The sequence below is a fragment of the Cryptomeria japonica genome, chromosome 6 (assembly GCF_030272615.1).
Source record: "Cryptomeria japonica chromosome 6, Sugi_1.0, whole genome shotgun sequence".
Classification (NCBI taxonomy): domain Eukaryota; kingdom Viridiplantae; phylum Streptophyta; class Pinopsida; order Cupressales; family Cupressaceae; genus Cryptomeria; species Cryptomeria japonica.
Genome location: NC_081410.1, coordinates 406095425 through 406122949, shown reverse-complemented (window position 1 = coordinate 406122949; position 27525 = coordinate 406095425). Strand labels below are relative to the sequence as shown.

Here is a 27525-nt window from a genome sequence, read left to right as displayed (position 1 = left end):
AATAGTTTTCTTGTTGTGCATGAAAAGAAACCAGAGTTCCAAAAATTAAAGCTAGAGCTGCATGCATGTTCGCAGCAACAATTGTCTTCACGTCCAATTTCTGCATCTTTAATCTTCTCCAACGAAGAAGAAACTTGAGAAGGTGAAATCTCGTTCTGGTATTTGTCGTACTTGTACTTCATCTTCTTGTGGGAAGATGATGCTGACAAATCTGTCATCGAACAAGAATCTGTAATGCTACGATGAAAATCCAGAAGTGTCAAAGCAACAACATGATCTCCGGAAGAAGCCATATTATCTTTTTCAAATGGGAAAAACTTGAACTCAAACCCTAGCTCTAAAGCTCTCAAAGAAGGAGTAATGAATGAACAAGAGGCTTTAAAGATATGGCTTTTGGCCAATTTTGGATCTTGAAACGCATATTGCAAGTGTGAAAATGGAGAAAACTCTTGTGAAGACATAACTGCAATCGGGTTTTAAAATTCTGATTGCGAGTAGACTTAGAATGGGAAAAACATAATGGAAGATAAAAATGAATGAAGGTGGGACGAATGAATGCAATGGTGGCAATAGGGATTTTGACATGAATGAGATGTTGGAAAGAAGGATTATGACCAATGATGACAAACTGTGAGACCATGTGCAAGCATGAAAAAAGACCTTTTCAGCTTGACAACTTGTATAGAGGGCAAAAATTTTACTTGTAATCAGATTTATAAAACCCGAAATCAAGTATATGAGTTGAATACTCAACATTTGTACTTTATAAAAGAGAATGTTTACTCTTTTTACCGAATGGGAAGGACAATGTTACAACTGTTACTTGTAATCTGATAAACTTGAGTCCTTTGTATGTTGATGAACTTGCTGGAACAACAATTCCAAGGCAACTAGTTCTTAATGGAAATGATTAGCAAGCAACTTTCAACTTATTAATTTATATCAAAAAGTTCCACATTTGTGAGATATCTAATCCTATTTTCTATCTTATTATTTATGAAATTATTAGCAAGCAACTTACAAAGTGTAAATGTTTTTTAAGTTCATCCATAAAATATAGAATAATCGAAGAATCCTTCGAATAATTTGGCAAGAGGTTGGATGAGTTGGAGTTGTAAGATATGCCACATCTTTGCTGCCCTCAATTGCCTCCTCCAACTGTCATTTAACATGTGTTGATGAACTTCATTCTTTTGTATGCTGGGAACTTTAGTCTTTTGTATGTTGATGAATTTGCTGAAATAATAATTCCTAGGCAACTAGTTCTTAATGGAAATGATTATCAAGCAATTTCAACTTCTCATTAATTTCTATCAAAAGGTTAGTCAATCCTATCAATAATCCCTAGAAATCAAACTATCATAGCATATTTATTATGGGGTTAAAGTGATAAATGGGTAGTAAAGTGAGATGGGAAGGAATATGAAATCTATTGAAAACATGCTATAAATGTACCCATTTGAGAATTCATCATTTGATGCACTATAGAGGAGCCTAACAACCAAATTTTTGCTGCTTTGTATATTAGGTTTTGAAGAGCACACGGTTATACTGAGCGGGGAGGGGGGTGAATCAGTATAACAACAAATTTCACCAACTTAAACTTTTTCAACTTCAATCACATATATATAACTTATCTCATTAATATATTCATTGCATATCAACATTCATATGTGATTTAACTAAAATGAACACAAGTAGAACAAAAGATATATATGTGGAAATCCTTACGAGAGAAAACTACGGCAAAATAATGCTTTTATATAATTCTTCTATTACAATATTTGTAGGCACCAACCTACTAGAGGCACCGACCCCTAACACTGTTTGTGAGCATCAACCCATTGGAAGCACCAACTCCCCAATCTGATTTTGAGAGCACCAACTCCCACTTTTGAATTTTGTGAGCACCAACCCACTGGAAGCACCAATTCCCACTTCTGAATTTTGTGAGCACCAACCCACTAGAAGCACCAACTCCCACTTCAGAATCTGTGAGCACCAACCCACTTCACATAAATCTGATTTTCCACCTTGACAATGTTGCTATAACAACGGATGATGGATACTATTTCTTTTCACAAAACTGACTATATCTTCTTCAAAAATCTGCTATAATTTGATGAAAATCTGCCACCAAAATGGTCACTCTTCACTTCAAAATCTGTTATAATATTGTCAAATATCTGCTGTACAAGTCTGAATGCTACCTTCTCATAAGCTGCTTAAATACCCATAAACCACCTCCTCATAGTCTTCTTTCAGATCTGCATTTAATCTTCTTAAGAATCACTTTTGTCTGATTTATTTATCCAGAATTATACCCCGCGCACACTACTACATTCTTCTCAGGATTATTCCTTCAGCACTATACACAGATTTAATCTTTTTACAAATTCTGTATCATCTTTCACATCCACACACCATAACCACTATCTCATTTTTTAATGCTTAAATATTCTTTTCATTCACAGTCTTCTCATAATTATGTGTATGTGTGATTTGACTTTAAACACACAACTTTTACTCTTTTCTTCACACGTATGTGTTATTCTTTTTCAACATTTTTCACACAGCATATTCATACACAATACTTCGTTTCATATACCTTCCTACTTTCTTCCATTTCCAATCTTCTTATTTATATATCTTTTAAGACATGCTTCTTCCAAAAAGTCACACCTCTCAAACAAACCGATCACATCTCTTCAAGTTATTATTATAACTGTTGTTTACATTAATTATCATCTAACATAAACTTCTTGTGATCGCTTTTCTTTAAGGAATGAACTCTTAATTAATTTGCAGCTGTTAATATATGTAATTACTGCCCTTAGCTTGCTAAAGCTTAAACAAATATAATTTTAGAGACATCACTTTTCATTATCACTAAATGAAATCACACCTCTATTATAATGAGTCTCTTCATTTCTTAACAATCGTATCTTCTAATGAAGTTGCACCTTTTCAAAGACTAATCGTTGTTTGTAGATCGTACCTTTTGTTTTGATAAACCATGTGTTAATTTCAATCGCCGACTTGCACATAATTTGTATTATGAGTCAGACTTTATATGCTTTTGTTTCAGGCCACCGTATTATCTCTTATTTTCTTGATTGCCACTTTCTTCTCATCGGATTTAAATATTTTGACTTTCATTTTTTTATTACCACTTAACTCTGTTTTGTATTTCTTGTGACATCCAATGAGGATCTCGACATCCAGACTTGCCTTCATATTTTTGTTGACTACTTTCATGAATACAGAGGCTCCACGACTTCTATAAGATGCCATGTTCATGATCGTCAACAACCTCCAGAATAAGAAGAACATCCGATTCCTCATCAAATAAACTATTCTGGAATAAATTAAGTCTCTTTGCATAGTTTCACGTCCAAGTTATCATACGGCTCTTCCTTGATCCCGAGTCCTTAAAACTTATTTCCTGTGTCTCCCTGTCACCACAAGATTAACTTTTTTTATTTACTTTTCATTAAACCTCTTCATAGTAACCATTGTTTATTAATCTCTTAACACGCTGATTATTAATAGCCACCTTGTCTTGTAAAGTCATTGTTCTATACTTTCCACATTTCTTCTATACTTTCCACGTTTCTGTCATATCAGTGATAATGGCCACGTCAATCATTTATGTAATCACCAAATTACTAGATGCCGGATATCTGAATTATATAGACTTAATTTCTCATTATTTATGCATACTAAACTTAGTCGCTGTTTGCTTTAACGCTGCCTGTATGAGTTCCACATACATGAATCGCGTTCCTTGGGCTTGAATTAAATCGATGTTCATTCAAAAATGCTGACTGTCTTTCTGAATTATCACCGCTGTTCATTTAATCTCTGCACATATCTCTGCCTCTTTAATTAATCTGTGCTTTATTGTCTTTAATAGAATCACTGTTCATAAAGTCAAACAAGTCTTTAATCACATTCTGGTTAGTAGCTGCTTTTTACATAGTCGATGTCATTTAACATTCTGTTCACTTCCTTAATCGCTGCTCCCCAAGATATTTATATCTCTGTCTGAGTGAATGCATATTACACTGTGGTCGGCCAATCTTAATCTTTGAATCGCTGACTTGTAATTCCCACTTATCTTATAAACAAATCTTTGATGAGGCCTCTGCTTTTATTAATTCTTTATCATTCACATCAGTGCCTGTTACTTGGACAAACTGCTGATGTATGGGATACTTTGCTTGGGTGTTCATTCCATTCACGTTGCTTCAAGACAATGTATCTTCCAGACCGTTTGCTTATGAAGATCACTGTTTCTTCAGCATATCTGATTACTGTATAATCAGACTAACTTTATCACTGCATTTTTTTGTGCAGTATATACAGCATACTGAGTTTATAGCTTCATATCTACTAGCATTATATAACTACTGTATGATCAAACTGTACCGTAAAATATCTATCAGATCTAGGACAATATGTTCATCAACTAGTTTTTCATCAAAATATTCATTAACAAATTCCTTTGACATCAAAGACAACTCCTTCACACCTTTGACATCAATGACAATATTTCCATCAGGTTTCCTACAAACGCTTCTAGTTCTTTATAACAGAATACATTTATTCTCACAAAATTGCTACATATCAAGGTTTTTGGCTAGTTAAATATGCCCTAACCTTGAATTTAAACCCCATTTTTTTCAAGGTTCTGGGTCATGGTTAGGGCATGCTTACTAACCCAAAAAACACTAAGCCTGGCTTAAATTGTAAAAGAAATTTTAGGTTTTATGGTTAGGGTGTATTTGATAACAAAAAATGGCAAACCCTAAAGTAAATTGTAGGGTTAAGATTCAAGGTTTGGGCATACTAGTGATAATAAAAAACCAAACATGGACCTGAAAACCTTGAAATAGTTGTAGGCTTTAGGTCCAGGGTTAGGGTTTCCACAAAAAAATATCCATAAACCCAATCCCAACCCCTGAAAAAAATAGGGTTAGTGTTAGGGTTGAGCTGTAATAAAAACCATATTATGGTCTAATCCTAATGCTAACACCTGATTTTGTATATGTCAAGATTTGTGTTATGGTTTTTCATATTTAGAAAAAACAAAAACAAAACCTAACCTTAACTCCCAACCCTCGAGAATTTAGGGTTTTCTATTTGCATTAAGTTGAAATCCTAGCTCTTGTTAATATTCTACAGCTACAAATACTTATAAATTGAATTGAGGCAAATTTATAAAAACCAAGGTCCCTAGACGTTGAACGTTGGTTGATTTGTAGAAAATGTGAAGTCTGTTTAAAACCATAGTTTTGCATTTGTTAGATTGACAAGTTTTGCCTGTAAAATACTTTGAAAATCTCTAAAGATTGTATAGAATGATGAAAAATGTGAAAATATTGTATATAACCTAAAAAATATCATCCAATTGTCATAAAAATCTTGATAAAATCATTTTTGGTGAGTTAAGCGTGAGTTTATGGTCAAACTATGTGTGAAACTTTTGTGTCATATCCACTAAAAATTGAGGAAAGCTTATTGTCTATATGTTTGTCCACAATGCTTTCTTCTATTTGACTTCACTTTTGTGCATTTACTCTTAGAGTTACATAGGATTCCCATAGAGAACTTCGTCCATATTGACTAGCTCTAAGTGAATTTCCTTTGTGTGCGCTTTCTTCTATTTGATTCCACATCTCATCAGTTTTTCATTCTTCTATGTATGAATTTTTCAATTGTTTGGTGATCCCGATAGTCTTGGTGGTATTCTCTTTCTCTAGATAGATTGGTCATGGCTAATTTCCTTTCCTCCTATGACCTGTCATTCCCTCCTTTAGCTAGACCAGGTAATTTATACCCGTGTTCTATTAGCATTGGTAATCCTGGACACTACACCACATTCCCTAGGAACTTGGGTGCAGGCTTGGTACATCTCTTACCTTCTTATGGGCCCTCTCCTATCAACAATTGTCCCTTATTCACCTTCTACAAGGAATGACATAGACAACAACTTCAATCATGGGAAGGATAACAGAAATGTATGATGGAGACTTTGACATAAATACTAATCTTTGTATGAGAACATTTTATAGAAATTACATTCTACTAGAATAATATTTTACATCTCTATAGTAAAGACACATGTTCTTGTACAGCTATATTTTAAAGCGAACTGATCGTAGTTAATTAATACGAACACAAGATGATCTTTCACAATCACGTGATGAGATGAATAAATATTCATTTGGAGTGATGTATATGAGTATGGGAGGTAAAGGTGCAATATTTGAAGTCCAACCTGTGTATACAAATTTGATTAGATTCCTCAAAGTGTAAACACCACTCATAATGCAACATTCTCCATACTTATTTACTAGGTATACCTACAAAATGCCATGTATATCACAATTATACACAGAGCTCTGGTTTATTGTTTCTTTATCAAGCATGTCGAAGAATTGTCATGCTACTCGGAATAGTCCTTGACGTAGCAATTGATCTTATTTGCACACCTTTTAGCCCATTGGTTACCAGCATTGAGTCATATAGCTGAATCTATCTGATACAATCAGGTAAATAATAAATTGACAATTTAATCCTTGAGTAAAGTGTAATAACCCCTCGTTATCCAATTCGGCAACTCTGATCTGTATCTGTTTTGATGAGATCTTATGCAATGCTTTTCTGAAGAATGTATATTTTTGAGTGGTTTGTTTCTTGAAGAGTTTGTATCTTTTGATGTTTTTTCAGGATTATATTCCCTTTGGGTTTGGAATATACATAATACAGATTGAAAGAAATGACTACTTTGCTTGCATGCAAAGAATAAATTCTGAGACCAACTAGATTGCAATGAAGACTAAGCAATTCGGACATATTCCATTGCAGATTTCCAAACTAGGAATATACAAATCTGAAAACAATCATTGCAAATTTCAAGAGCTGGAGTATTTATTAATTGCAATATTCATGTACAATGCAAAATATAGATTAATTAACTCAGAAATCAAGTTTGCAGAGTTATGGTAGAACCTGGAACCCCATGATTAGCAACATTCTGAGACAATTGGCTGGAAACCCTTTAAATCTTCGATCTGCTCAAACTTTAACAGCAGATGATGAATTTATTATATATTTCAATGAAACCTTGCAAGCTGATGTACTATAGCGTTTCACTGTAGCGTCACTGTTCACACGGGTACTGTAGATGAGGGTACTGTAGCGGCAGATTAGAAAACTTGAAATCTGTTGTCAATGGCTGCAAATTCACACGTCCAGGTCTGCAGATAATAAATGATTGTAATTGCCCTTGATGGTGTTTACCCTCTCGGGTGAATAACTTAAAGCACACAGATAAAACACGTAATGCAAAATAATAATGCCATAGATATCAGATGCAATATAAGAGATGTTATTCCATTCCTAGTCGTTGTTGTCCACAAGTTACATTCGGAAGTATATAAAGATGCCAAGGGGGTGCGAGCGCCAACCGTCGCACCGCAACTGCCACCCCTCGGTTGCCAACTAACCAACACAATTACAACTTAATTAACTAGTTTTATTTCCGTGTACAATATTGCCGCCAACATCATCCCCCCCAAAAGAAAAGAAGTCTTCTCCAGACGACTTAATACAAAATAGTGATGACATTAAACAGAACTGCTGATGCCAGTCGAGCCCGAAACTTTTACACCTGCTGCGTCCTCGCTTAAAAACCCTTTTCTGCTACCATCCTATGCTCAAGTGCGGATTTCACCATTATTGCTTCTTTTGACATCCAAGTCCTCCTGTGCTTAAACCAAACTTGTCTGCAAAACACGCGGTTTAGTCTCAGCCTCCACCAACTGCTACTCAAATGATACTGTCTCCCTAGCCAATTTGTCCTCGATAGCCACCGGCGTTGCCCTCTCGGCATCCAACTCCTAGGTGCGCTGAATTACGTCTCACGCTAGTACTGCCTCCAACCTGGTGGTCAGCTCCTCCCAAGCCCTCTTTGCATCCACCAAGGCAACCTCACGTCCAGCTGAGACATACTCCAAGTTCCTCAAAGCGTACCATTCCTGCCTGGAGGTGGCCACAACCCGCTGGCACAAAGGCTAGGAGACACCTCAAATCCTCCATCACACTCCCCAAAGGCTAACAACTGAACTGAATAACTCCTTGGTGTCATACAACTGCGCGGATCTGCAATGCCTTCTCTCAAACTCTGTTTGTTCCCAACCTCCAAATCCGTTTCCCTCTACGGCTTATGGCTTCCTCGCCAATGCTTAGCTATAGGCTTCTTTCTCACAGTACGGAAAACCACAACACTTACCGTGGCATCTCTAATGCCCTTTGCCCAACTCCAACAAGTGTACTGTAGCTCAAAAATAAACTGGGGGTTTGGGGGCAATGCCCCCAGCGGAGTCGAGGGGCAGCGCCCCTCGCGGGGTTTGGGGCAGCGCCCCAGCAAGGTCGAGGGGCAACGCCCCTTGCGGGGTCCGGGGGTAGCGCCCCAGGTACGCTCCCTGTCGCAGTACAGGGCGGGGTCGAGGGGCAGCGCCCCCGCCGCCAACACCAATTTACAACCTTCAGAACCCCACGAAAGTCCATGGCGCGCATCATTTCTGTGATATTTTATGATGTCAAAACCCTTTTTCTACACTCCAATATTTTCAGTGTCCTGGCTTCAAACTCTAGCGAATCATTTTAAATCTGGTCATCGTCGTTGTTTTTGGCACTGTATTGTCCCGATGGCACCCTGGCCATACAACCTCCCTGTACGGTCAACAATAGCACTGGCACCTCCGATCGTGCGGCCACCTTCCCGTGCGGTCAACACCCTCCTTACTGTACGGACACACCTCCAGCATACGGACACCATGCTCAACTGTGCACACCATACGGTCCTCCTTCCACACGCCCAACGCAGTTCAACCGTACAGTGACCACTGACGACAAAGCGGCTGCGTGTGTGTTTGTGCGGCTGCATCTTTTTTTTTTTGTTTTGTTTTCGTTAGCCTCTTTTTCTTCCTTTGCGTGGGCTGCGTGGTGCGGGACTATTCCGGGTTGTGTGGGCTTTGTAGTTGTGGGTGCCACCACACGACGGTGTTTACCACCACTGGTGTCCACCGTACGGTGGCACGGTGGTCACCGTCTGTGTTACCACCGCACGGTGGTCACCGTCGGTGTTACCACCTCCGGTGGCTCATCGCACGGTGGTCCCACCGCATGGTGGTCACCGTCGGTGTTACCACCGCACGGTGGTCCCACCGTACGGTGGTCCGTTCCTTTTTTTTTTCAAATTTTTTTGACCGTACGGTCCTGTCGTACGACCGTACGGTTTTTTTTCAATATATATATATATATATATTTTTTTTTTTCATCTCCTAATTTAGTTGTCTAGAGAGTCGTCTGCTCAGGTCCCCTATCTCTGGGATTGCCCTTCATCCTTCTCGGTTTTCCTCGCCCGAGAGTCGCCTGCTGTGGTCCTGTGCCTCTTGAGTCGCCTGCCTAGCCTCTCGAGTCCCCTTCCATCCTCTCGGGTCCCCCTCCGGGCTCTCGGGTGTCCGTTTGGCCTCTCGGTTCCCCTGCGCGCTTCGCGTGGTAGGGTTTCAATTTGGGCCCGTTGGTGGCCAATCTATTTTCGATGGCCATCCGAAGACCTGGAACCTCAAATTCTACAGGGACCAGGGTCTCCTTCCCATACCTAAGAAGAAGAAGAATAATAAAGATTTTTGAAAGTTGCGGCCTTCCACACAGGGTTCCAATCGTTGCCGACACTCTTCGGATTATCTACGTCGCCAGGGTTTGGGGCGTCTCCCTTCCAATATTCTCTGTATTCCGGCAGGTACGCCTCCTCTGTTACTTGCTCTGGTTCCTATACTTCGAGCCTATAGCTCTGGAACATTTCATAATCCTCCATTTGCCAATGGAAGAGCCCGTTCAATGACCCTGTCTCATCCTCGGAGCACTCTCCTAGTTTGAGAATCCCTTCGTCGTTGGGCTCCCTGCAGCCCCGTCCTTCGTCCCTTGGGTAGCCTTTCCCTTCACCCTCCGATTCCGAAGATGATGTTAGTTCCTCGTCAACAACCTGGGTCCTCATATCAATGGTGTACTTCCGCCCCCCTTTCTCCATAGAAAGGGTGTTGTTTTTCCAGTCGTGGTTCACATTTGCTGTAATCAGCCACCCTCTGCCTAAGATGGCGTCGTACCCCTTCTTCTTGAGTGGGATTACCACAAAATCTAGTATGAAAGGTTGCGTGCCGATGGTGACCGGCTGGGCCATCAGGGTGCCGAGTGGCTTGATGCCGTGCTGGTCTGCACCTACCAAGTTGAACGTGGGTGGCCATAGTGTTGGCTTCCCCAGCTTCTTCCACGTATCCTCTGGCAGTACATTCACCCCCGAACCTCCGTCCACGATGGTGTCTTTGAGGATAGCCCCAAGAATTCCCATCTCTACTACAGTAGGATGCGGACCACTATTTAAGGCCAACAACATTGGGTCAGCCGAGGGGCTGACCGGAACTTTCGCCCGTGTGGCATGCAAAGGTGCCTGCGCAGTGGTTTTTATGGAATTAAAAATGGCGATTCTTAACTGCGACATTGTTTCTAGAAGGTCCTTTACCCTTATAGGTACTTCCATTTGCAGTACTTGCCCAATGATGTTATTTTCCACTTCCGTACGGGATGATGTACTCGCCACCTCTTTGTCTTGTTGTTCGGCCGTCATCTCACGTTCAATATTGGCCTTTGCCTCCCGTAATCTCTCCTTCTCCGTACGGGGGTCGGGATAAGTGGCCTTTTTCGTTTGGGCGCGGGTGATTGCGAGTACTTCTTTCTCACCAGTCTTCTCAATGTTGAGAAGATTAACCCCTGCCTGTGGGCAATTTGCATCCTCATGGTCGCCTGGCCCACACCATCGGTAGAGGTGTTGAGGGGTGGCTTCCTGCGTGCAATCATGGGCGAAGTGCCCCCACTGATTATAGGCCCTACATTGGATAATTGGCCGGCCCTTGGCGTCATACTGGATACAGCTTCCGTTATTGTTATTGTTGCTATTCCTTCCGCCACTGCGTCTGTTGTCTCGGTAACCTCCAGATGATGTCGTTGTGTTGGTTTGCGAAGTTCCGATGGCCGGCTGCTCTTGCGTGAAGAGAACTTGTTGGCTCCTGGTTTTCATATTGTAGGGACATTCCTTTGTTAAATGTCCCGTAATCTGACAAATGTCGCAGAAAGCCTTCTTGGGACAGGACCCCTTGGGGTGTCCATCACTCCTACAGTCGGTACACCACACGTCATTTTCTTCCGTCTTACTTGTACTCCCTTTCATGGCTTTGAATTCTTTCAGCATTCGTTCCATGTCCTTTTGGAGAGCATGCACCTTTTTACTCGATTCGCCACCGCTACTGCTTTCCCTGTCAGAATCTTCATCATCGTCAGATGAATATTTATTACTTTTCTTCTTCCTTGATGTTTTGTATTCGCTCTCTAGGTCCATCGCCCTATTATAGGCGTCATCATATGACGTCGGGGGTACAATTTTCATTTTTTTCCGTAGGGAGGATTTCAATCCTTCAACGAACCATCGTTTTTTTAAGCCCTCAGCTGGTTGGCTTTCTATTTTACCCAACAATTCCTTCAGTCTCCTGCTGTATGCTTGTACTGTCTCCTTGGTACCTTGTTTGGTACTGTATATCTCTGTTACAATTTTGTTGTCATCACGGAGCAACCGAAACTCTTCCGTGAATTCCTTCTGTAGGTTGGCCCACGTGGCCACTTTTTGCTTATCTACATCAGAGTACCAATCTATGGCAACTCCACGTAACGTGGCTGGGAACTGTTGTACCCAGTCATTCTGGACTGTCAGTCCGTTGGTAGACCAAATGGTTTCACATGTACGGCAGTGCCGTAAGGGGTCTTCCTTGCCGTCCCCTGTGAACTTTGGTAATTTTTGTTTACTCGCCATCCCGTGTTGTCTTCCTGGGGGCGGTTGTGCTTGTGTCTGTGACCCTGCGCTACTTCCTTCGGTGGTGCCGGTGGTGTGTCCTGCGTGGGCGACTGGAGGTACGGTGTTTTGCCTGTCGTGTGTGGCACCTACACCCGTACGGTTGCCCTCCCCTTCGCTCCCACCCGCGCCCACTCCTCGTTCCTGTTGGTGATCTTTACTCCGTGGTGTAAGGGATAAGTTTCTAAACTGATCCCGAGTCTCTTCGACTAGATCTCTCCTTAACCTTGTTTCCGCCAGAAACTCTTCGTGGCTCCGCGCCCTACGGTGTTCTGGCGACGCGTAGAAACTTCCCTCGGCTTCTGCACCCTCTATGACACCTCCGTGGTTCCCTTCGGGCCACCCTTCGGCAGGTCGTCCTTTGGTAAGTTGCCTCAGCCTCTGTCTCCGTTCTACGTGCTGCTCCAGAATCAAGGCCCTCTGTGCGGCCTCCCACTCGTCCGTTTCTACTTTCTTATTTCTGTCTTTATTTAATATATTTGGCATAAATCACTTTCGTACATAGCAAGCACACACCATGTACACAATTCTTTTATTTTTTATTTTTTTCCCTTTCGACCATAATTTATATCAACATTGTGCCGGGATTATTACAAGGTTCAATTGCCCCTTCGCCTCTTGTTCCGTGTGCGTGTCGTCATTCTCTGGGTTCATCTCACCGACGGGTAAGCCCATCGCGTCTGTGCGCCATCCGCGTCTTCCGTTCCTGAGTACGTCTAGGCAACGACGCCAAATGTTTACCCTCTCAGGTGAATAACTTAAAGCACACAGATAAAACACGTAATGCAGAATAATAATGCCATAGATATCAGATGTAATATAAGAGATGTTATTCCATTCCTAGTCGTTGTTGTCCACTAGTTACATTCAAAAGTATATAAAGATGCCGAGGGGGTGCGAGCGCCAACCGTCGCACTGCAACTGCCACCCCTCGGTTGCCAACTAACCAACACAATTACAACTTAATTAACTAATTTTATTTCCGTGTACAATATTGCCGCCAACAAATGGCACACAAATCCATGAAGCTCTCACCAATTAAGCACCAATGATGACTCAGACATGAGGCATCCAATTAGCAGATTTCAGTGTTTATTTGAACACCTCAAATGCTGATCACCTTGGAGAGTTTTCGTTCCTCAAGTTCCAGAAACCCTTGTAGCAGATCGCCAATCCCAAGGAAATTCTTCACACAAACAATGTCAAATGCTCATCAATTAATTAGGTCGACTTGTCTAATTCTTTAATACTTCTCACGCCAAAACACATTGCTTTTGGTTTTATTTAATTCATTAAATATTCCTCATGTGAGATGGTCAGCTTGCATTACCCTTTTAATTCATTAAATATATTTGGTTTCCAAGTGCATAGTCTTTGACTTAGGAAAATAGCATTTAATAGACCTCCCTTTTTATTAATGACATTTAATGTACATGACTTAAGTCATTTGGCCCCCTTCCATTAAATGACTTTTATAAACACCTTTATAAATTCTCTTGTCGTCAACCATAGGTTATAACATGATAAAGGCGTAACTCTTTAGTAAATATAATGGCCCACACTTAAAAGTCATTTTATAAAGTTAAAATATAACTTTATAATATAACCATCGATAATTAATACTATTAATGCCATTATAAACTTTAATATCTCATTACTTACTCCTTATGTCTCTGTCCCGTGTAAACCTGGAGGTCAACCATTGTTCCCACTACGCATTTAACTGCCTTACTAAAAATAGTAAGGGTCCCTCTCTAACAACTACTGACTTACTATAAATAGTAAGTAAACCAAACTGAGTCCAACGAAGGCCAAACTTGAACATATGCTGAGCTTTGACGAAGAATACACACTGGTCTCTGCCAAAAGGGGACCCTCCATCCAACTGCCTTAGTCTACGAGGGTTAGTGATAGGCTAATCCAACAAACTCTGATGCTCGCGAAAAAGGGGACATCACATAAAGGATAAATCAATAATAAAATCCATGAGTTAAATATCATATTCAAGGCTTCTTTTGAGACACTGGATTCATGTTGGGGAAGTAATTAGCCAAGATATATCTTTCGGTATTATATATTGCCCCTCCTTATCCATCTAGTCTTGGGTTATGTTTTGGATGTTCTTAAATTGGCTGTATGTGTGCTCTTGGTAATGATGTTTGCTTTGTACTGCATTCAAAATTTAGGAACGTGAATGAAGATAAGTTTCTGGTTTAATGAGCTAAAGGCAATGCATTTGATATACAGGCAATGTTCTTGTTTCTCAAGGTATTTTTCTTTTTCTTTTGCAGATTTTATCGAGCATAGATGTAGGTGTGAAGTATCATTCAAAACTGAGAGATTTCACTTGCGATCTCCAAGGAAAGAAGACACTGCCCATCACTGATAATGGGTTACTTAGCATTGACACAAAAGCAGGGTACAATTTCAACCCAGGATCACAAAAGGTTGGATTGTTTAGGTACAATTACACAATTTTATTTCATGAAAAATTTCTAGTTCTTGAAATCATGTTTGGGATGGTAAATTAAGTTTAACTGCTTGGAAGTTTAGGTAAATTAATAGGTTTAATACACACCCAAACATAAAGAGAGCAAGAGAAGGGTGCAGGGTTTGTGCTTATACAACAACCTTTCAACTTTGTTTTCACTAATTCACTACTTATAATCGAACTTTCACTTTTCTTACAATGCTCAAAAAACGACGTGTCCAGATGCTTGTATATGTGATTCACACACACAGTTATGCTTACGTTTTAGTACACCAAACAATATGTATTCACTTTGGGAAAATGCAGAATAACAGGGGGAAAGTTGAGATATTCCCTTTGATTCTGTGCTATGTGGTCACACTTGGTTAAGATGCAGCTGAACTGTATGGAAGACGAGTCATTTCTCTTGTTTTTGGGATATTGTGGTCACACATTGTGAGGATGAATCTCAACACTGGTGGAAAGAGACATTTCTCTCTTTCTTAGTTGTTCTGGTCATTTATTGTCATAGTTCAGCAGTGCCACCAATCCTGTTTAGATGACTTATAATGAGTTTGCTTAGAGCGAAATCCTTAGGATTTTCCCATGGGTCACTAGACTGAGAATCAGGGAAGATGGGGCTTCTGCCTTGGCTCAGAGACCCTCTTATTAATAGTATTTGGGCAAGTAAAGTAGATGTCAAAGTTGCTTTATTTTTGGGCAGAATGTGATGTCCCCATCCAGTCGGTAAAACCAAACAAGTGAGAAGTTATGTTGGGAGAAAGCTCCTTGTATTATGTTTATGAATGATGTGAATAAGGAGGAGTGAATAAGTCTATGATATATGACAATGATCAATAGACCAAAGCTACTAAGGGTGAGGACAAATGGCACTGGGTATATTAAAGACAAAGGTATTATCTTAGACAATAATAGAATTTCCTCGTATGCAGCAACTTTATCACAAGGTGGCCAACTGGTTGGGACTGACTTCATTAGTATGGTGGCAAGAGATTGTTTGATGACAGCAATATGTCTTATTGATCCATGATACATAGCAATTTATATCTTGATATGTGCAGCAGTCTTCATATGGTTGACTTCATCATGGGGGAGTTTCTTTTATAGGATGACCGACTTCATCATGGGCCATTGATAAGAGATTATAGAAGACTTTGACTTGCAAATGTTTATATTAATAAACATTAATGGGATGATAAAAAGCAGCGATAAATATAAGATTCAATTAAGTGATGGAGCGTTAAAAGGATAAAACAACACCTTGTTATTAAGAACAAACAACAGTTAACAAGATACAATAAATAATAGTTTAAAGCAAACAAATGTCTCAAGAGGTGCGATTTGATATCCCCAATAGGTGCGAACTGATCTACATGGAAAGACACGATTTTGATTGGTGTATGTTTATTAAAACAAACAATTATTATGTGAAAGGAAAACTCTCTACATTGATTAAATGCAGTGATTAGTAAAGAATAAGATGTCTCTTCAAAGACATGGCTATTCCCAAAAGGTATGACCTTTAGAAGATAAATGCATAAATAGAGATGAAGAATAGTGGTAAGAGTGTGTGAAATATGGAAGTTTTGTAATTTAATTTATTAACTGCAGTGCTCAAGAGAGCCATCAAACAGCCTAGTGAAAGGTGGTATTTGTCCACTCAGTTGCAAGGCTATGAACGCATGAATAAAGAGACCAGTTTTCAGGGATGGTGTCAATTAATTGCATGTTTATAAGGTTGAACTCAGGGAAATCAATCAGACTGTTAGCAGAAATTCAGTGACATATATTAGAACATCATTTGAACTCAGTCACATTAGTATTAGAATGCAACGATCCAACTGATCCTTAGAAGACTTGTTTATTTATTATATCAGTATCAGTTTGTTGATATCATACAGTACATCAGTAATTACTCTTTTATGCATAATATGATCAAATTGATACATTTGTTTCTACTAATCTAATTAGAGTTAGACTACCAAAAGAATTGTAGAAGTCATATACATTTCCATTCACATTCTCAAAACTATAATCACAACTGGCCGATTGTCCAAACTAGTTAATAAAACAATCTATTTGATATTAAGCAAATACCAAGAGGATCTACAAGGGACATTACAAAGAAACTAGTTAACCAGTTCCTCATGTACCAAACCTACCAATATGAACATGTATTCAAAATGGAACCTATCACCAGGTTCCTAGGTGTGGATATTTTCTGGGATATTTTGCTAGGTTCAATTCAGCTGTTTTAGTCTGTCCTAAATGCTTGTCACCCTCTCGCCTTGTTGGTTTTGCTCTTCAACTTTGACAATTTAGTCGTGCGGGTTTGGTTGTTTGAGCGTGAGTGGGTCAAAACATGTGGCCCTGTACTGAATTGGCCATTTTGGATCAATTTTCAATAGATGACTTTCCTGTTCCAAGCCTGGAAAATCAGCAATATATGCATATAAGGTTCTATGAAAGGTTGCCCTCCATACACTAATATATTTGTACTCACCCATTCATAAAGAGAGTGAGGCAGGGAGACAGAGAGGAAGGCAGAGGGAAGGAGTGTTGACACACTATTAATAAAGGAGGTATATATATTTAATTGTTTTATATAAATATGTATTAGTGGCATAGTTCAATAAAGACACACATACACGATTAAAAGCTGTTGAGTCTCATAATCTGGAGTCACGAGTAACAATTGTTGAGTTTTAGATGTGGAATTATCCTAGGATCGGAAGGCTTGCAACCAACACACATGATGTTGACAAGTGCCACTAGAAGCCCTATTGTTAATCAAGTCTGTATTTAATGATTTAATCTCAAAAATCATAATGCCACATTTACATTTATATTATGACAAAGTTTGAAAAAACAATTATCAAGTCCTTGAGAAAAACTCTCTTGTATCTGAACATTGTTTTCTTTCACAAAATTGCATGAGGGTGGTCTCTGTCAAAGCACCTTTTTAATCTCAAAGATTGTACTATTGCTTCCTAGAGCAAGATTTGTGGGGGTGAGGTGAGTTGAAGTAATGTCTTAGTGTGTGTCCAAGAGTCCAAGGCAAAGGGCTTGACATAAGAACTCATACAAGGAGATCAATGGTGGGAAGAGGGAGTAGAATTTGGACAAAGGAAAGGAAAGATGAGCAACATAGCCAATGGTGTAATCATCATTAAAGAAAATTATGATGTGCCTAGTAATGATGGGGGGACTATGATAGGAGGGTGTAGGTGAAAACAAAGGAGGGTGAAAGCCAAGGCAACATGACTAGCAAGTGGGAGACAGGGAATAAGGAAATCAGATGTGGGGGAGTGAGGGATTTGTTGCTGAGAACAGTCATGACACTAGCACCATCTGCATGTGGAAAGAAAGTGAACTTCTAGAGTCAGGGAAGCAAGGGAGCTCATTGAGAATGTGGAAGCTTTGAGATTCTCCCAACCAAAAAAGGTGCCTCCCACAAGCCATGACTGCACTATTACCGTCAATAGAGAATATTTGTAAACCAAATTCCTCATGATCCATCTCATGAAGGCATTACTCATCTTACACAAGAGGTGAAGAGGTGTCTAGTTAGTACCCAAATGAATGAAATTGCCAATAGTAGAGTATTGGGAGTTCTCTATGTTGAACACTTATCAGATGCTGAGAGGGGGGGTGAATCAACATAAAAAAAAATTACCAATTAAAGATGCCAAAACACATTTACTTTAATTATGCAATAGGACAGATAACAAAACAGTATACACTTCACACAAGAACACCAAATTTTTACATGGAAAACCTGAATTGGGAAAAACCATGGTGAGAATTAAACTCACAATATGTATATTCACTGTTTACAATAATTGTGGCCACCAGCCAGAGAGTTTACTACTCAGGACTAACCTTAGGCAAGATGCTAAAGATGACTTGCTCAGCTGAAGATCATTTCTTCAGCGCAAGATATAGATAATTGTTTTGATATAATATGAAATATAATTTGAACTGCAAAAAGAGCATCTATTCAATGCTGATAACAGTTCCCAGTTAAAGCTCTCATCTGATTCATCTGCTAAGACTCCAGACCTCTGATCTGCTTTTGATTTATACCACCTTTGCACTGTTTGTTTGTCTTTCTCATAACCACACACACACTAGTTCATTCAATTATAAAACAAGTCTAACCTCTGTTAGCGGTAATATTGTACGGAAATAAAACAGTGGTTAATTAAGTAGTATTTGTCTTTGTTAGTATGGTAACCGACGGATGGTAGTTACGGGTGCGACGGTTGTCCCTCGCACCCCCTCGGTTCCCTTATATACCATGGAAGGTCATTTGTAAAGACACGCATGATTACGAATGGAATAGTATCTCTTATATTTGCTTGATCTTATCTGGTATCTATGGCATTATTGTTTTGCATTGAGTATTCTATCTGTATGTTCTAAACTGTTCACCCAGAGGGTAAACATCTAGCGCCGTTGCCGAAATTTATCTGGAGCATGGGAGTATACTACATGGCACACGGATGATGGGACAACCATTGGCCAAAGGGACAAGCAGTAACCCAGATGAAGAATCTGAAGAACTGTTTGAGGGGGAACTAGCACTCATGAAAGATTTCTCCTACATCCTCTAGGAGGCGATTGAAACACACGTACGAAGGGAAGCCACCACCGAAGATGTTCCAGAGGACGCTGTGTGGAGTGCGCTTGGTGCAAGCCTAGCGGTAAATCGGTTGATGAGCAATTTGCCCAACCTTCTGGCACAGGCATTTTTGGCTCTCCAAAACTGCAGGGAAGACACCTATCGGGAGAGCCGACGCCAACAAATCCTACGAGAGTTTCACGAGCCCCAAGAGGAGGAGCACAATGAAACCGACCAAGGGATGAATAATCCCTGAATGTGTATGGGCGAAAGAGAATAAACAAGAACACCTCCATTGTAGTGACATACATTGTATACCAGGGATGAATTAATAAAAGTGTTCTTTTCAATATGATGCCTTGTTCTATTGCATAAGAAGAATTTAGAATTAATGCCCAATCTCCTAAATAAGGACAAAAATAAGAAGGAATACATTGGGGACTCTGAAGCCGCCCAATGAGCATTAATTCTCGAACAAGTAGAACGAAGAAGAAGATTTAAGAGGATTGCCGAGGAAGGAAGCGGCGGAAATGGCAGCAATGGCTCTGGCGAGGGCCAGGTTTCCACACTAATAGAAACCACCAGGAAACGGCTGGGGGACCTTTCCCTAACATTGGAGGAGATCGGTGACGGGAGTACGGTAGAGCCGTACACGCCATACAGAGGCGCCGAGACCAAGAGGGAAGACGAGACAGAGACCAAGGACAGAGAGGCCGAGGATACCGGTGCGACCAAAGGTGTCGGGAGGACACAAGGTCACGGTAGTAGAAGCAATCTATTTGGGGCAGACTCATCACACCCTGGTAGTCAGAGCAACTTGGTGGGACCCAACGGACCAAATCTCGGCGGAGTACCTTCGGGAAGACCAGTGTTTGGAGGAGGAGTTCCTGGAGGGTTAAATTCGAGTTCCGGAGGGCAGACCGGGCTGCCGCCAAGAAACATAATGGCGAATCGGCAAAAATTACTGAAGTTCACCGGAGATGGGAAAGACGACCCCATACGGCACTGCCGTACATGTGAGACAATCCGATCAGCCAATGGTGTGACTGATATGGCGGAATGGATGGTGCAATTTCCCGCCACCCTACGAGGAGTAGCCATCGATTGGTACTCGGATGTTGATAAAACCAAACTGACAACTTGGGATGAATTGCCCAAAGCCTTCGAAAAGCAGTTTCGACGACTCAGAGACGATAATGAAATCGTAGCAGAAGTCCTGAGCACCAAGCAAGGGAAAAATGAGACCATCTGAGCATATAGTTGACGCCTCAAGGAATTGTTGGGAAGAATGGATAACCAGCCTAGCGATGGGTTAAAGAAAAGGTGGTTTGTGGAGGGCCTAAAATCGTCACTCAAAAGAAAACTGAAAATTGTACTCCCCACATCCTACGATGATGCCTATAACCGGGCAATGGACCTGGAGAGTGAAGGGAAGACATCCAGGAAAAAGAAAGACAGATCCTCTGAAGAGGAGGAGGACTCCAACAGAAGTAGCAGCGACGAGGGGTCGAGTAAAAAGGTGCAAGCCCTTTAAAAGGATATGCACCGCATGAAGAAGGAATTCAAGAGCATGAAGGGAAGCACCAGCAAAAATGAGGAAGTATGGTGCGCAGAATGTAAGGAGGAAGGTCACTCAAAAGGCTCTTGTCCAAAAAAGGCCTTCTATGATATTTTCCAAGTGTTGGGACATTCTACCAAAGAATGTCCCTACAACATGAAGACACGTGGGAACCAAGTGCTCTTCACCCAAGAGCAGCCGTCAGCGACAGCAGGCACATCGCAGCCTCAAGCCAACACCACGACATCATCTGGCGGGTACAGAAGTGAATGGAGGGGAGGAAGAGGCAACAATAATAATAGCAATAATCGAAGTCGAATGCAGTATGATGCCAAGGGACGACCGATGATTCAGTGCCGGGCATGCAACAAGTGGGGACACTTTGCGCGGGATTGCCAGAACGAGGAGGCATCATAGCACTTGTGTTGATGGTGTGGTCCTGGAGACTACGATGAGACAAATTGCCCCAAGCCAGGGGTTAACCTCCTCAACATTGAGAAGACTGGTGAGAAAAAAGTACTGGCAATCACCCGCGCTCAGACCAAAAAGGCCACTTATCCCGACCCTCGTATGGAGGAGAGATTACAGGAGGCAAAGCCAATATTGAGCGTGAGATGACGGCCGAACGACGAAACAAAGAGGTGGGGAGTACATCATCCCGTACGGAAGCCGAAAATAACATAATTGGGCAAGTATTGCAGATGGAAGTGCCAATAAGGGTGAAGGACCTTCTAGAGACAATGCCACAGCTGAGAACCGCCATTTTTAGTTCCATACAAACCACTGCGCAGGCACCTTCGGGTGCGACACGGGTGGAAGTTCCGGTCAGCCCCCTCGGCTGACCCAATGTTGTTGGCCTTAAACAGTGGTCGGCATCTTGCGGTAGTAGAGATGGGAATTCTCGGGGCTATCCTCAAAGACACCATCGTGGACGGAGGTTCGGGGGCGAGTGTGCTGCCGGAGGATACGTGGAAGAAGCTCGGGAAGCCAATGAGGAAGGAGTGCTTGAACTCGGTGGATGTTTAGAAGATGACACTTCCTCATTGAATGGACTCTTCCATTGGCAAATGGAAGACTATTAAGTGTTTGACCCTGCTTGTCACATGCTACAGATTGAGGACGAGCTAGGCGAGAAGGAGGAGTTCCTGCCAGAGTATAAGGAGGGAGACGCCAAAGTGAATGATGTTCCGGCGTACGAATTCTCAAAGGATAGACCAATGCAGTACGAAGACCCCATCGTGAAGGAGACAAACTTAGGAGACACTGCCAACTTCGAAATATTTGGGTAGGCGACGATTGGAGCCCGATGCTGAAGGCTGCAGCATTCAAAATCTTCCTGGAATACAAGGACGTATTCGCGTGGTCCTACAAGGATCTGAAGGGGGTCCCGCTAGAAATGTGTGTCCATCGGATACTATTCGTCCCGAGAGCCCAACCGGTATGGAAGAGGCCGTACCGAATGAATAAGAACTATGCTGCCAAAGTGAACGAAGAGATCGAACGGATGCCGGAGGCCGGCATCATATTTCGGGTGGAGACAAGTGAGTGGGTCTTGCCGATTGTGATCTCACTCAAGAAGGAGGCCAACCAGATCCGCATCTGTGTGGATTTTCAGTGCCTCAATGCAGTCACTATCAAGGACCCGTTTCCTATACCCTTCACAGACAACATCCTGGAGGAGGTGGCTGGCCATGAAATGTACTCATTTCTCGACGACTTCTCAAGATACAACCAGATTTCGATAGCTGAGGACAAGTTGAAGACCACCTTTGTGGTGGAAGATGGAGTCTATGCGTACAACCAGATGTCATTCGGGTTGTGCAATGCTCCCGCAACCTTCTAGAGGATAGTCCTTCACATCTTCGATAAGATCTCGGTGGGAAATTTTAAAGCCTTTTTGGATGATTGGTCAATTTTCAGTAGCGAAGACGTTCACTTGGTAGCGCTAAGAGAGTGCATGGAGAGATGCCGAAGGACCAGGCTTGCCTTAAATCCACGGAAATGCAGATTCATGGTACCACAAGGAAAGTTGCTGGGCCATATCGTTTGTAAAGATGGACTGAAAACTGACTTGGATAAGGTACGGGTAATTGTAGAAATGGAGTCGCCCATTGATGTGACGGGAGTCAAGTCATTCTTGGGACACATCGGATATTACTAGAAGTTCATTAAGAACTTTGCCCAACTTTTATTTCCACTGGACAAACGACAAGGAAGGGCGAACCGTACAAATGGGAATCGGCACAAGGGGAAGCATTCGAGGTACTCAAGAGACTGGTGGCAACACCCATTCTGGCCCATCCAAACTGGGACTGAGAATTCCACGTACACGTGGATGCCTCGAACTATGCCATTGGGGCTACACTGGCGCAAGAAGGGGGACATGGGTTGGATCATCCCATCTACTTTGCCAGTCGGTTGATGTTGAAAGACGAGAAGAACTACAGTACCATCGAGAGGGAAGCCCTCAGAATGGTCTATGCCATACAAAAATTTCGACACTACTTGCTGGCCACACCCTTCACTTTCTATGTGGACCACCAGGCTTTGATGTACCTGGTAAACAAACCCATCATCCAAGGTAGGATAAGAAGGTGGCTATTGTTCCTTCAGGAGTTCACGTTCACAGTAATTGTATGGCCAGGCAAGAGCCATGTCATTGCTGACCAGTTGTCCCAGATTAGGTCCAGAGAGCCACCAGAGGGGGTGAATGACGACTTCCCAGATGCTCACCTATTCAAGGTCGCAGTACTGCCACCATGGTATACTGCCATTGGGGAATATCTTTCCACCTCCGTATTCCCCCAAGGTATGCCACCGGGAGAATGAAGAAAACTCGTGTTGAGAAGTCGCATGTTTCAATTGATTAATGGATTGTTGTATAGAATGGGACCCGACAAGGTGTTACGTCGGTGTGTGATGGAGGAAGAGGTGCCATGCGTTCTGAGGGAGGCACATGAGGGGCCAGCGGGAGGCCATATGGGACCAGACGCTACGACAAGAAAGGTGTTGCTAGCAGGCTTGTGGTGGCCCACATTGTATAACGATGCCAGGGAATGGGTAGTAGGTTGTGATACGTGTCAGAGAGCGGGGAAGCCGCTGAAGAGGGATTTCATGCCCCTCAACCCTTCGCATGCTCAGGAACTGTTCGAGCGCTGGGGGTTGGATTTTATCGGGCCACTCAAGGCCAGCCGCGCCAAGAGGTGTTGCTACATTGCGGTAGCCACAAAATATTTAACAAAGTGGGTTGAAGCGCAGGCCCTACTTGACAACTCGACCGTAAGTACAACAAGATTCATTTATGAGCAAATCATCACACAGTATGGTATCCCTATGCAGTTGACCAGTGACAGGGGTGGACATTTTGTGAACCACGTTATTTATCTCCTCACTACTGAATTTAAATTTTTTCATTCATTGTCTAGTCCCTATTACTCGTGAGCCAATGGAAAAAAAAAGAAAAAAAGAAAAAACAAAATGCACCGTACGACGGAAGGCGTCGGTGGCACCATGGACCCACCGTACGGTAGAACCCCGTGTGCCCACCGTACGGTGTAGCCCGTGTGCTCCCGTGCGGTGGCACGACGTGCTCACCGTGCGGTGGCACGACGCGCTCCCGTGCGGTGGAGCCACGTGCTCACCATACGGTGGAGCTCGTGCTCCCACCGTAGGGAGATGTGTATCATACAACGAAAAGCAAGCAAAGGAAAACACCGTATGGTAAGGAGAGAAATTGTCGGAAGGAAGAAAGCGACCTTGGGGTATATATGCACCGTACGGAGGGGAAAAAAAAGAAAAGACATCGCCGATTTACACACGTCGTATGGTGGGGAGATATCAGCGTGTATTAGCGTGAGAAGGCAAAACGAAACCAAATAAAGCAACTCTTTTGGCAGACTTTATTTTATTTCTAGACCCGACCTCCTAGCACTTCAATGCTGGAAGACTGAAGACCGAGATCTCTTCCAATTCACTAATCGAAGGGGTGCCGGACAAAGACCCATCCCCGTCGGTTTATGAGCTAGTCGAAACCGAGGTGAGCCTTTTCGGGTTTTCGGGAAGTACGACATACCACCAGGGAATTTTAGCTCACCATACACTCACTGGTTGGAGGGAGGAAAAAGTATTACGTACGGTGCAGTACGAACTACAGGTGCACAGGGAACGGCGAAGGGCCCACTAAAGCATGCAGGGAGAAAACAATCGACGACGAACAAGGGGATTTTGTTCAAGGAAATCGTGGGGTAGCATCTGAAGGAAGAAGGGTCCCACGTGGGAGGAAAATAGGCATGTGCGGAAGTTTGTTACCCTAACCGTATTTTTTTAATATTAAAAGGGCACAAAAGACAGGCAAAATTATTTAATGGACGCTAGTGGTGGAAAAAACTGGCAAAAGCAGTTACGGCAGTTTCCTGCTATAGTGCCGTCAACCTCTGGGAATACTAAGGCTGTCCGGATTTTGCCTTCGGGTGTGAAGGTTAGGGGCGACATGGCTGACAACAACAAAAGTAAAGGGAAAAAGGTACAACCTAAAGTGCAGCAGCAAATTGCAGTAAAGAATGATGTGACGATGGACACCATTACCTTCGAGGGTTTGACTGGAACAGATTGCAGGAAATGGTGGAACGAGACCCCACATGATGACCCTATGAAGACACAGCTGCGACAGGCACAGGTACAGTGGGCCATCTAGATGCCCATTTTTTGTATTAAGGACTTTGAGGTGGTGCTATGGGCCATGATTGGGGCCTATGACCCAGGCGACAGTCTGTATTTGATTACGAGCACCGACAGATTACAGTGTCCTTCGCCTTGACAGAATTTACAAGAGTTTTTGGTATTCCAGGGGTGCAAGGAAAGAAAGTGGACAAGGCACAAAAAATATCCTCGGATTTAAAAGATAAACTTCTCAAGCTCATGTGTCGCGACGACCTCACACAAACGAAACTTGATAGCCTCCAGCATGCAAGCAAAGAAAGAGGTCTGAAGAAGTCGTTCCTGAGAGAGGGGATTTGGCGGTGCCTTGTGGATGTATTGAAGAGCCGCCTGATGGGAGCGAGTAGGGCCTCAGATATTGCCATGGCACAGGTACTGCTGGTGAATGGCATCCATAATGGCGTAGTATATGATTGGGCATCAGTACTAGCAGATAGGATGGAGGAATTCATGACCCTCCAGCATAGGACCTTCTACATGCCCTACCACGCGATTGGAGTCTTCCTCGATGCGGTATGCCTTCAGGGCTCACCGGACGCACAACACTTGGCACCACACGGCCGCGTACACCCTGGGCAGCCCTCTATATTTTATTGGATTCACTTGGATACCATGGCACCAAGCGGAGATACACACTCAGCCAAGAAACGAAAGCGGCAAGTGGTGGTGTCGGAGGCAGAGACAGAGTTGGAATCTGCGTCTAGTGACCCCAGTGAGGAGGCAGAAGACTCGAGCGACACATCACAGACCACCGAGGGTAGTTTCAGATTGGTGGGTAGAGGCGCACAACAGGTGGAGGAGGAGACGGGGACAACATCTTCTATAGTAGCATAGACGGCCACACTTCCACCTCTCTCAGTTGTGCCAGCAGCAACCACACGACCCTCGGGTGAGCTACTCGAGCAGACGACTCTTTCTGGAGCGGCATTATTGGTAGTGCCGGTTCTTGGTTTTGGGCAGGGCAGGACATCCGTGATTATGGTCCCCCCAGAGGCAGTCGCGACAGTGGTAGCCTTACCAAAGCATCACGTGGTCCACGACAGGAGTCTCACGGCAGTAGTAGAGGTTGGGGAAAGTAGCGGGAAGGTAGATAGGGAGGCCATACGAGCATAACAGCTTGGAGGGAGTGGATACGCCTTCCTAGATGGATACGTCTTCCTAGATGGATATGCCTTCCTAGATGGACATGAGTGCGTGGCTGAGTCGGTACAAAATGACGCCACTAGCACGAGTGGGAGTAGCGGTCCTCTCCCCACGGCAGGAGCCGAGCTCGCACGAGATTGTGGACCTGGTCGGAGACAATCCACCAGAGACAGTATGTGAAAGATCCCTGATGGATCTTTTAAGTTGACAGGCTGTAATTTTTTAATTATTTGTTTTAAAATAAATTCTTCCTGTTTATTAAATGATCTTTCAGAGAGAGATAGAAGTTGCAGAAAGGTTGTGTCTTTTGTTTTTGTTTGTATTTTTCCAGATATAAGTAAACAATGAATAACAACAGCAGCAAATATGAAATAGGCTGGAAAATAATGTGCAATATTATAATATTCAGCCAACCCAGAATAGCTACAAATCGTACCAGGAAAAATACATAAATGATATGCCAGCAAAGTACCTACCAACCAAAATAATGTTGCCGGCTGCAAGAAAGACCATCCACGCACAAAAAAGGAGATGGCTGATGAATACCAATTAGTAACCCACATGCCAGCTGGAAGGAGGTCGTACGGCTGCTGCAGTCACGTCCAGGCAGCCAAGGAACTCCCATGTGCCAAGCAATATACCCAACATCCAAAGCCAAAGCTCTTCCAATGCTGAACTTGCACTCCAATCAAAGTTTGAAACCAAATGAAGCTGCTGAAACCTTCTATTGGGGTTTGCGTCCCAATATCTAAGCCCTGGGGTTTGCGTCCCAGTTCTCTAGAAATCGCTCCTCAAAGCAAATTCACAAATGCCAAGTTTGAAGATGTAAAAAGATCATAAAAAATGAGCCAACATCTCCTTTATATGTCCCTCGCAAAGCTACTCGAACCCTAAAGGGAGAATATGCTTTTACCTTTATTAAATAATGGCATATTCTTAATTAAAAAGGCCTTTATGTATAGGAAAAACACCCCTTTCATCAAATAACAAAACTCAAGGTGCCAGAAGGTCTCCGGATGATG

General features: G+C 42.4%; 1 protein-coding gene across 2 annotated transcripts in view; it reads left to right on the top strand.

The window, feature by feature from the left end:
• LOC131065848 (outer envelope pore protein 21, chloroplastic) overlaps positions 1-27525 on the top strand; it is a 195604-nt gene that overhangs the window by 48240 nt on the left and 119839 nt on the right. For both annotated transcript variants that reach the window (XM_058000489.2, XM_058000488.2), the window contains exon 3: positions 14263-14418. In XM_058000489.2, the coding sequence (XP_057856472.1) occupies positions 14263-14418 (156 nt within the window). The remainder of the gene's footprint in view (positions 1-14262; positions 14419-27525) is intronic.